We start from the raw sequence: 11,983 nt of genomic DNA, 5'->3' as shown, positions 1-11,983 counted from the left end.
CACGAACCCGTGTCCCCTGCATTGGCAGGCGGACTCTCAACCGCTGCGCCACCAGGGAAGCCCAGTTGTGTTTTTTTTTAAAGAGTCATTTCTACTGAGGGTTGTGAGAGTAACTTTGGGATAAAGAAGTTCATCATGAAGCAGGCATTTGGGGACTGCTAGTAGGTAGTTTCTGGTTTGGGGAGAGAAGATAAAGTTTGGAATATGTCCTGTATCTGACAGGAGTCCACAGAGTGTAAGAGACAAAAACCCAGCTGAGGCATAATAGAGGATTTATTGTTTCATGTAGATCTAGGAAGTCTAGAGGTGGAGTTGGCTTCAGATGGTCCTGGATCTCGAGGTTTCACGTTGTGAGAGTTTTCTCATGCTTTCCATTTCTCAGCTTCAGTTGTCTCTACTTTTGTGTTTTGGCTTTGTTCTTTGTTCTATAGTGGGAGAAATAACCTTCAGCAGCCCCCCATACGTCTTTGCATCTTGAGATCCAAGATGAATACCTAAAGTCTTCCTTGCTGCTTTCAGCAGAAAAGTCCTAGGAGAACTTTCGTTGGCCAGGCTGGCTTCATGTGCCTGTCCTTGAACCAGTCACTCTCCTCTCTTTGGGTTGGTATGGTCCATCCTGGGTCCTGGGCTCATCCTCACTAGGACCGCCTGGAGTAGAGAAGTCCCCCAAAGGAAGCAGAAGGGGGGAAGGAAGACACGCCTGAGAGAAAGAAACCATAGTTATCACGGCTCACTGGAACCTAGTGAGTAGACAACTGTAGGAAATGTTTGTTTACTTGGGTCAACCTGAAATGAACAAAGGATCTCTGAAGAATAGGAAGGTTAAAGCCTAGATAATATAAATTTACAGTGGAACCAACAGGCTCTGTAACTTTGTCCTATAGTGCTTAGCAGCTTAGAAGTAGAGGCAGTGATATACTCAGAATTGGGGTTTGATAAGTTAGTGTTTCATAAGCAACTAGGGGAAATCAAGCAGGAGAATCAACAGTTCGTTGTTAAAGTGTTTCACCTGGGATTCAGAAAGTGTAGAGAGGCTAATGAAACCACAGTTTGCTGGCTCATTTACCTATTTTAATCAAAGCTAATTACTTGTTCTTTGACTAAAAGTAGTACTGACTACAAGTAAGTGAAAATGTCTTTAATATTCTACTGGCATGATTGAATTTTCCAGTAAGGAAATAGGCTAAGTCATTTCTTTCATGTATTGTCCACTCTTAGTCAAGTTATGCTTATTTAACACAATTTTTTTATGCTTTAGTAGAATTTTAACTCAGAATTTGTTCATCATTTTCCCCTGCTGGACTTTATGTGTACATCAAGGATTATGTTAGAGCTGCTAGAAATATTTGTATCACTGATGAACTTGCCTTTGTAAGGTAATGATCCTAAAATTAATGGATACTCAATTTTTAAAGTCTGGATGCATAGAAAGATAAGGAGAAGGGAGGAAAAATAATCACCTAATATCTTACACTGAGCAATACCCACGGTTAATATTTTGTTGTTTATACTTCCCGACTTTTCTCTTAGTATATGTATGTAATTTCTTTTCTCAGCATGATTGGTTAAGACCAATCAGAATTTACTCATGGAGCTAAGTCATATTTGAATAAACCCAGGCTGTGTCAGGATGGCTTGAGTGGGTATGTGGTAGGCAACCAACAGTATGTACTGTAGTTCCTCTCTATCCAATTCACATCTTACCCATTTTATTCAGTCTATCTTGAGCCCTTTCTGCCATAAGAAGCCTTCCCTGGTCCTTATCCAAATTCCTCTTGCACTTTCTCTGCCCCTCACCATTTAGTGCTGGATTGAGTGCCTTGTTATTTTGTGCTGTAAGCGCGTCAGTGTACACCTGTCTATTCAACACCACGGACTTTCCTCTAAGAGCAGCACTTATTGTCACACACCTTCTGCATGACCTTTGGTGACAGTGACCACATTTTTGAATTTGAAATTGAGGGAAGGGTTAAGACAAAGGATCTCTTCTTATTTTGAGTTTATTATCAGCCTATATAAAAACTAAATTCCATTGACATCTTATGTTTAATGAATTATCCTTATTTAAAAGAAAAGAAATGAGAAATGTCTTGGGAAAACTCAGTACTTAACTTTGCCATACCTATGGTGTTTGGCTTGTAGTAGAAGGTCAATATTTGTTGGTTGATGTTAGCTGTAATTTTTTTTTTTAAGCTGTAACATATTTCCTCATATGGCTAGATATTACATGTGTTTAGTGCCAGAAGATAAATGACTAGGTTGTCAGGATAAACTTTGCTCAGGAAATGTAACTATTGCTGGGGTTTTTGTTGATTTACCTATAAAATAAAGTCTTCTATGGGTTACTTACTATAAGAGGAAGTGAGAGACACAAAAGGGCAATTGGGTGCCAGTGGACCTTAAGTTTCTTTGAATTGAATAAAGCTCTTTTAGTATGTGGAAGAGTTCTAGATGGCCTGTAGACTGAGTTTTAGCAAGGACAAGCTTATTTTTTGTTAAGCATTACTGCTTTCATTTTTGTGCATTTAGACAGAACTATGTAATATGATATATATATGAAATAAATTTCCCCTTCTCTGCGAAGGAAGACTACATTAAAAAACCTTGGGAATAATAAGGGTTCTTAATACATGCATGTTAAAAAAATATATTTAATTTTTACATATTCTTCCATGAAAGTTATATGAAAGTATAAAACTCTTCCCTGGTATGTGAAGAAATAGGGTAAAATATTGTTAGTTGATTCAGGACTCTCTGCTCTACTGTGGCGGATGAAGTTTATTTAACCTTGGCGGGAAGAATGTCCAAGGAGACCTGTCAAGGATGCTAGTCAGTTGTTGGCCCTCGGTATTACCAAGAAAACAGCCACATCCTTTGGTCCTTTGAAAGTTAGTCACAAAACAACATGGTTTTGTTTCTAGAGTTTCCATTATATTGTTTTGATTACCTTATTTTATTTCTAAGATTTACATTCTTTAGCTATGCTGTAGGATCTTAGACAAGGCACAGAGGAAACAGAGGCTCACTTTCCTCATCTGTTTAAAAAAAAAATAACAGGAGCAGGCCCACCGCAACATGGTGGGGGTAATGACAATGAAAACTGTTACACAAATGTTAGTTTTTGTTAAGATGTACTGATACCAAATATCCCTAAATGGGAACAGTACACTTCTTGAGTTCAGCAGAGTTCTGAGCCCATCGTAAGGCCTTAAGATATAAATAAATAGATGATTAAGGACTTATTAGAGGTACACATTATAAGTTTTTTAAAATTTTACTTTTAAAACTGTTGGAAACATTTTGGGTCCTGCTGATGTCAAATTATATTTAATAGGAGAGCGTCGCTCACCTCCTGTTGGACGCTTTCCCGTGCATGTCCTTCCTGGCCCAGTTCAGTTTTGAACTGGATGCGCCATCTCTGAAGGCAGAGTCAGGGCTCGTGGTTGCATCTGTGGAACTTGGCACAGCGTGGCACCGTGCTGGTGCACCCACTCGAGAGAATTTAATGGCATCGCAGGAGGGGCAGCCCGGATGTGTGTGGGTCCCATCTGTGAGAGGTCGTATGCATGGCGTTGAATGAGGATCTCTTGGGGGTGGGGACACGTAGGTGTGGAAAGAAATGGTGAGGGTGAGGGAGGCGAGAAGCCGTGGCCAAGGGGTAGATAAACGGGGCCCAGAAGGGAAGGGTGGCGCTCACAGTTGTTCTTCTGGCAGGACTTGCCACAAGGCCAGGCCATCTGGTAACCACCTCTGCAAAGTGGCGGTGGGCGTGTGAGCGGCTGGGAGGCTGTGGCTCTGTCACCTAGGGTCCAGGTCCTCTCCACCAGGGGACAGAGAAATTGCCACAAGCATATCTCTATTGTTGGCGTGCAGCGCATGCTGGGGCCTGGGCCTTCCTGCTGCAGTTGCTTTGCCTCCCTCCGTTCGCTCCTCACAACAGCTGCTGGAAGCTTCTGACCCCTCCTCCGCCCTCCCCCCAGCCAGCCCGTATGTCTAGTCAGTGTGGATAGTATAGTCCTTACCCCACTGATTCTTGGCTGGAATTCCAGCCAAATGGCTACAGGGACATTTCTGTCATAGACCAGAAGAAACCTAAATCCAGGCACTTCTCAGAGACATACCACCAATTGGCATACTCTCTATTTCACACTCGCCTCCCTTGTTGCTTTAAATTGCTTCCCAAGTGAAGAAATCCCCGTCTATTCAGCGCATCTCACGAAGGTATGAACCCTCTGGCACAGGTGACCATGGACCAGTGTCCATTTAACCAGCACTGTTCCTGCTTTCCTTCTCCTGGGAGGGATGGCAGATAGAAAATATCATGTAGCATATGCACTAAGAATCGAGGATATAATTGAAAACTCTAGCCTCCCCTAAAAGGAGCCCCTAATGTGAATCCATGGTTCTTATGAATAAAAATGCACACAAAACAGACTCATAAAGACATTATACGCTGAGCCACTTGTATCCTGTTTCCTGGAACAGTTCCAAATCTGAAGGGAGCGTGGAAGGCTAATGGATCAGTTTCCCTCTCCTCCACCCTTTCTCTGTCTCTACCCTCTCCATCTCTGCTTCTGGGACTGTTTTAACCAGCAGAATAAATAGGAGTTGCCTTGAGATAGACTGTGTCCCCATTTGAAGTCCTGCTAGACTTGTTTTAATTCTGTGTGATTGTGTGCATGACCAAGTGAGTGTTGAGATAACACTGTTGACCGGGAGACTGGTGTTCTCATGTTCAAGGTCCATCCCACTTCCTTAAGAAAATATACTACCGGAACAGGTTAAGAGAGAAAATTGTTGCCATTGCACTTTCAAATCAAGCCCAAGTAGTTCTGTCCCGTTAGGAGAGCAGAGGGGAGTGGGGGAGTAGCAATGAAACAAGAGGAGAAAACATGCAGAAAAGCGAAAGTCAGCTTTCCCCACACCTTAAATAGCAGTGTTACCTTTTTTGAATCCAGAGTCTTATACTGGGGTTTAGTTGAGGCATTACAGCAAATACTGAGTGTCTGTTTCATCTAAGGTCCCACACAAGAGGATCCAAAAGGAATATGACCTAGCCACTGCCCATGAGGCACCTATAATACAGTTGAAGGAGTTGCAACAAGTTCATAGTAACCAGATGCAAAATAAGACGCACCCGACAAGAGAGCTGCGTCTGATAACCTGTGGAATCCAAGAAAGGGTATATCATGGTATTTCCACATTGTTGGTGGCATCCAGCTTGCAATAATGATGAATAAGGTTTCAGCTGGCAGAGACTGGAGTGGAGGTTATTTCAGACGAAGGCAGTGCCATGAGTGAGCAAAGAGTCCGAGGTGGGAAGCAGGGTGTCCTAAAACGTAGGACACAAGGAACATTCGGGAATAAGGTAAAAAGGGAAGAGAGGATCATCCTGAAGGTCTAGCTAGTTCAGTAGGGAAAAAAAGCCTTTGGGAAAATGCTCAGAGTTGTGCTTTTTAAGATTGAGATCTCACAGTATTATAATGAAGTGGTTTGAGGCAGGAGTCTTGTGGAGGTTCATGGCAATAATCCAGGAAGAAGAAAATGAGGGTCTGGACTCAGGTGACAGGAGGAAGAGTAAAAGAGTGGATGGATGGAGACTTTGCACGAGACTTTCCTGTGGGCTTTGGAGACTGAAGAGCTACGGGACGCAGAAGGGTCGGCAGTGATGCCTGGGACCGCCCACTTTTAGCAGGCAGAAAATGGTACCACTTTTTCACTCTTCTGTGCTCACCCTAATGAGTTTTTTCTTTAGGGCTTCACAGTCATTGGAAGAATAGTAAAAGATATAAATATCATTATTTACCACATTAAAAAAAGTTTTCTGGAGCCAGCCAGTAGGTCCTCATGAAGTGAGACGCTGAGAAAGCTGCTGGGTGTAGCGCAGACAAATGCAGGCCTAGAAGGGGAAGGAGCTGCCCTTTGCTAGTAGAGGGCCATGGGTGACAAATTCTTCCTCGGGATCAGCCATCTCTTTTTCTTTGGGAGTTGCTAAAAAAAGCACAGTGGAGGCTGTTCTGTACCCTAAATAGAGTCAGAGTGAGTTTAGGGCATGCCACCCGCCACCCTTAGCCACCCAGGGATCCCATCTTCCCCCGTTTCCCGCTGGTCATTTTTGGCTGTGGGGAAATTCCTCCATAATTGCAGTTCTGAGCTCCTAATGCCGTAGTCCCTGCTGTGAGCACTGGTCTGCTGGGTGAGAGCTGTTCCTCCTCAAACCAGGCTCTATTAACTTGCTCAGGTCCCCTTTGTTTCACCTTCTGGGAATTATTTCCCAGCCTCTCGGTGACACACCAGAGGCATCGAGTTGCCGAAGGACGGGGATAAGCACTGGAGCCAGTCAGGTGAGACCTGGAATGCTGGCTCCGCCGCTTACCTGCTGTGTGACTTCTGCCAAGTCACAACCTCTCAGGGACTCAGGAGTGAGGCCACTGTCAGGAGATGATTAAAAGGAAAGAATGTAAACCACCTAGCTCAGTGCCTGCAACTGCTCTGGGCACATGACATGGTAGGTTTTTTCTCCCAGAGATTTTGGGACTTTGTCCCTAACCCTGTTCTTTATTCACTTTGCTCTCTCCTGGATCTGAGTTTTTGGACATGAAGCATCCCCAGGGTCTACTATAAGAAGTACTGGGTCATAAAATCAGCAAAATGTAAAGAGGCTTGGGAGGGTGCAATTGCTGAAGCTGCAGAGGCTTTACCGGCTGCAGTGTTTATTATTCATTAACCCAGGAGCTAGGTAAACATGGGTAGATACATTCCTGAAGGCTCCACCTGATCTGTTTACTCTCCTAAGGAAAGAAGTAATCAGAGTGGTGTGAGCCCCCCACCTTGCTCAGCATTATCACCACCCCCGCCCGAATCCTAGCAGTGTTGGCTTCTCCAGAGAGCAGGTGGGGATTTCAGGATAAGTCACTTGCACAGCTCATTTGGTCATTTCTCTGAACTGTAAGTAGTGTAGAAAGAAAGGATGCTTTTGGAAGTTAGGCTCCTTTAGTTTTCCCAGGCTTATAAAGAGGCAGATCATTGGGAAAAGGAAGTAAATGTTTTGGCTAATGTGGCTCAACACTGTTTTCTGTTGACAAGTAAAGGTAATCAGGTGTTCTGTGCTTTGCCACTTCCTTTGTCACCCTGTAAAATCCTCTTTTCATGAGCCCTAGTACAATAGACTGAACTCCTCAAGGAAAGCCCATAGATAGGGGGACATTCAAAAGTAAGAGAGGAAAGCACAAGAATCCTGTGACAGCCTTGGTCTGTTTACAGTGTTCATTTTTTGGTGGACTTGAGCTTCTTAAGGCTGGTCTTTCAGATAACACAGTCACATGATGACTTGATGCCCTGGGGGGAAGGAGGCTATGGTTCCTTCTAGTCCTTATGGTCCTATTTGATCTTATAAAATGTAACCTTTTAAATACTGCATTACAGCTATGAGCATTATCAGTTGAATGTAATTAGTGAGTCTGGGGTGTAGAAAGCCCCTCGAGAGAGCTTGTGCTAAGCCTGTGCTAAGGTAGACTATAGGATGCTATCTGTTTTCAGGAAGGAAATGCTGAGAATGCAGTTTCTGACTAATGGGTTGACACACTGGTAGGTGGTGACAGAATTGTGAGAGGCATGTTCTGTTCTTGGAAGCTTTTGTACTTGGCCTATAAAACTAATGTTCTAGAAACAGACAGTAGAAGGTAGCCTGTTTAGTTATGCCTTCCAAGAATTCACACATAAGGCATGTTGGTAAGAACTGACATTTTCTAGGGAAGTCACACTGGAGTCGGGGATTTAAGGGGTGAAGATGAGGTTGTGAGGTGAAGCATTTAAAGACATAGTGGTCAAGCTGCCTAGTCTAGAGCCCAGAGGATTTGCTGAGGAGGAATAGTTTTAAATAGAAGTGTTGAAAAGTCTTAACACCATCTTCTGCGGTCCCTCATTTTACATATGGTGGACCCCGTGAGGTGAAAGGCCATGAGGCTGATGGTGCAGAGTAAGCTGTTGTGAGCCTGGGTTGAGGGATGCCCTTGAAGGGCATGCAGTTTAGAGCTTAGGTGCTAGGGTGCCTTGTGAGAAACAAAGTCGTGCACGGTGAGAGGGCTTTCTAGGGAGAATTTAGTTTAGGGGCATGAACCCTGTGTTAAAACAGTAGGGTTGCCTGAGAATCCAGCATGGTTGTCCTTGAAATTGAAGAAATAATTCTACTCACTCACTCTTGGTTTCTGAGTCCTCTTTCACTTTCCCATTCCCTGCAACACACACACACACACACACACACACACACACACACACACACATCTGCAGTACACATTTCTGTGTTAATGCTTAGTTAGTAAGGATCAAGTATTATCCTTTCCAGGACTATTTGCATTTTAACTGGGACAAAAACTTCAAGAGAAGATAATGCACCTAAAAAATAGAGTTTCAGATCTCTGTGACTTCAAGTTTTAGGAAGGGTAAAGGAGCCCTCCTTATGTCCCTAAAATCAGGGTGTCTAAGAAGAACAGATTGAAGTGGGAGGACTTGAAGTCTAAGGAGAGGATGTCCTCTTCCTGGATCTGAATAGGTGCTCATATTTGTTAATCAGTGAATGAAACTTTTTAGTGAATGAATGAATTGCTGAATAAGGCTCAGGAGGGCAGGGTGCTTACAGAAAGAAGAGAAAGGACAATGGAAATTAGACCCATTCGAGGAGGAATTAATATGACTTGATGACTATGATCCTAAGACATGATGGGGAGAAAGCATTTTTTAAAAAATCACGCATACAGAATCTCATTGCTTGAGAGAGTTCCCCTGATGGAACCAGGAAGCTGGAACAGTCCTATGTTTAATCATTGGGGCACGCAACTATCATTTTTAAGGTCAATACAGTTAACTCTGAATAACATGGGGGTTAATCCACTGATAATTTATCATCACCCCCACTCCCACCCCTCATCCAAGGTTCTTCCACATCCACGGATTCCGCCAACCTTGGACTGTGTGGTACAGTAGTATTTACTATTGGAAAAGATCTGCGTGGATGTGAACCCATGCTGCTCAAACCCGCTGTTATTCAAGGGTCAGCTGTACTTGAAAACCTGCCTCCAGTTCACCTGTTTACAAGTCACTCATACTAGTTGCTGTCCTGCTTCCTGCTGCTTCTCCCTAAAGTTCTCTGTCCAGCTTTTCCTCCCATGTCTGAGTGTTTGGGAAAATGGGAGAAAAAGTGGGGCTCAGGATGAATTGCGTGCTCCTTTCTTACAAAAGGACCCAAGGACTTCTTATCCTTTTCTTACTCCACTCTTACTCGCACTTAAACTTGTCACTTTGAAATTTCTTTAGGAAAACATTTATGTTTTAAAAAAAAAAACATGCCTTTGTTTGGAAAGTTATACTTACAGTGACTTTCACTTTTTGCCTCTCTTTTGCAGGGAATATGCTGCCCTTGGTTATGGAGAGATAACAGGCTCTCCTTGTCTCCTGAAGGCATTCATTCCTCCTTGACAGACTGGTGTGCTCTGATCTGTATAAAACTCCTGCCTGCTGCCCAGTGCTCTGTATTTATGAGGCACTTGGAAAACACCGCAAGCGGCAGAGAGTGACCATGAATAGCAAACTTAATTTGGCCCAATATGTTTTGGCTTGCTTGACCTCACCAGAATAAAAATGTGCCTGTTTAAATTATTGTATTGAAGTTAACAAAAAAATTCTAGAGACATTTATCTCATTGGAAGAACCTTGGGATTGCTTTAGTAGAGGTTTAAGTCCATGTTTAATGTCGGATAGACTAGAGAGATGTTTAATGTAGAGCTTCAATAGCAGATTGGGTTATTGTGAGTTATGAATTTTAAGAGTCTGAATCACTATTTTTCTCTTGCTACTTTTTTTTTCTCCTAGACGACTGGCTGGCAATGACCTTTCTTTTATCCACCCAAAGGCCTTGTCGGGGTTGAAAGAACTCAAAGTTCTGTAAGTAATGCAATTTTAGAGTTTCACAGCTGGCTGTGTATTTTCTTTCTGCGTAGTCAACATGCTCGGAGCTAGGTTAAGCACAGTTTCTTTTAGTTCAGGATTAAAAGATTTAAGGAGTGGCCAATGGGTAGTGTGGGAGGCTAGAGGCTGATTTAGGCAACCTTGGATCTAGATAACAAAAGTTAACGTCTAAATAACAGGCGCTCTGACCTCTGGTGCATTACAGTTGAATGTTAGGCTTTTTGTGTGGCTAATGCATTGAATCAAAATTATATTTAAGCTTCACTGGTAAGGTTTTGTTTCTCCTTCTTTTATAGCTATAAGAACTTTTCATGAGCTGACCCTAAAGGGAAAAAGGCTTACAAGAGCTCCAGATGTAAAATCATTTTAGAGCTAAAGGGAATTGAGATGCCTATGATTTACATAGCCTGTGAGAGATCAGGAAATAAATTCCTGGCAGTGGTCAGGAACTGGCAGACTGGGGAGCCGGTGAACTGACTGCCGGCTCCACCTTGCCGCTGCCTCGCTGGGTGACCATCTGTAAGTCACTAGACCTCTCTGGTTTAGTGAATTAACGGGCCCTTTTCCATTCCATTCTGTCGTGATGATTCTCGTCAGGCAGTCATTTTATTAATATGACCAGGAAGGACATTAGGCAAAACTAGTAAAGACTTCATGTTCATTACTGATCTGTACCTCCATTCTCCAGGTCGGAGAGTATTAGATAATTAAAGCTTTATTTCTGCCCTGGCCCTGCATTCACTGGGGACATGGCCACTGCCCCCTAAGAGCTCAGGGTCTGCTGTCCTCTTGATAAAATTGTCTTTCTCTAATGTGCATGTTTCTGGGCTGTGCTTTATTTCAATTTGAAAAGGCATTAGGGATTCTAGTGGGTTTGCTTGCTATACCTCCCAGTTAACTTGTTATATTTCCCAGTTAACACTTATGGGTGTTGAATATTGGGTGATGAATATTAATTGGGTGATGAATATTAATTAGAGTGCCTTAATTCCTGAGAAATGAAACAATCCTGGATGATCCAGCAGGTCTGTGTTAGGAGATGGCTTGGGGCAGTGGCCTAGGTTTCGTTTCTGGCTTTACCAACAAATGCCTCTTGCTCTTTGGCAACTCTCTTATTTTGGGTGCTTTCCACCTCGACGACTCTTACTTTTTTTCTGCTATTGGAAAGATTTTCTCGGAAAGAAATGGTTCTAAATTCTTCTAAGAAAAAATGGTCATAATTGCTTCTTATTCACTAACCAAAAATTTCCTTCCAGAACTCTCCAGAACAACCAGTTGAAAACAGTACCCAGTGAAGCCATTCGAGGACTGAGTGCTTTGCAGTCTTTGTAAGTAACTTTTTGGTTTTCTGTATTCTTGAATCATTAGGAGATCACTCTGGCTACTAAATAGGTAAAGAACTGGAATCCTAGGGAAAGAAGAGATGTATCCTCTCATCTGGGATAAAAATGGGGATGGCTAGTTGCTGTTATTGAAATGTCCATGGAAATATCCTGTCTCCAAGGCTGGGAGAAAGCTAGAAGCTTGCATGTAGCAGGTGATTACACCCTCTTTGTAATCATAGTTATGTGTGTACAGAAGTTCTAGAGTCTTGTGCCATGACGCTCAAGAAACGGCCACAGAGAGGTTTCTGTTTCAGGTGGTAATGATCATCAGAGCAAATTAATTATGGATCCTCATCTGTGGATGTTGAACACTCATCAGGGGTGGTGACTTAATCGCCTGTGCTGTCTTTTTCTCAGGTTTTTTTTTGAGGAAAGTTTGGTTTCATGTGGCATGTTCAAAATTTCAGCTCTTGAACAGCAAGGTCCTACTGTATAGCACAGGGAACTATGTTCAGTATCCTATAATAAACTATAATGGAAAAGAATATGATACATATATATATACACACACACACACATATTTTATATATATATATATGTAAAACTGAATCACTTTGTTGTACACCAGAAACTAACACAACATTGTAAATCAAGTATACTTAAATTACAAGAAAGATTTCAGCTCTTGGTTTTTA

The 11,983-nt window shown here is 42.6% G+C and overlaps 1 protein-coding gene across 1 annotated transcript in view; it reads left to right on the top strand.

The window, feature by feature from the left end:
* The window catches only part of LGR4 (leucine rich repeat containing G protein-coupled receptor 4), a 96,740-nt gene that overhangs the window by 58,144 nt on the left and 26,613 nt on the right, over positions 1-11,983 (top strand). Inside the window, exons 3-4 of the mRNA XM_007117349.4 lie at positions 9,868-9,939; positions 11,220-11,291. Of these exons, the coding sequence (XP_007117411.1) occupies positions 9,868-9,939; positions 11,220-11,291 (144 nt within the window). The remainder of the gene's footprint in view (positions 1-9,867; positions 9,940-11,219; positions 11,292-11,983) is intronic.

This window comes from Physeter macrocephalus, chromosome 16, assembly GCF_002837175.3.
Source record: "Physeter macrocephalus isolate SW-GA chromosome 16, ASM283717v5, whole genome shotgun sequence".
Taxonomy (NCBI): domain Eukaryota; kingdom Metazoa; phylum Chordata; class Mammalia; order Artiodactyla; family Physeteridae; genus Physeter; species Physeter macrocephalus.
The sequence above is the reverse complement of the archived record's forward strand: the minus strand, read 5'-3'. Positions and strand labels throughout refer to the sequence as shown.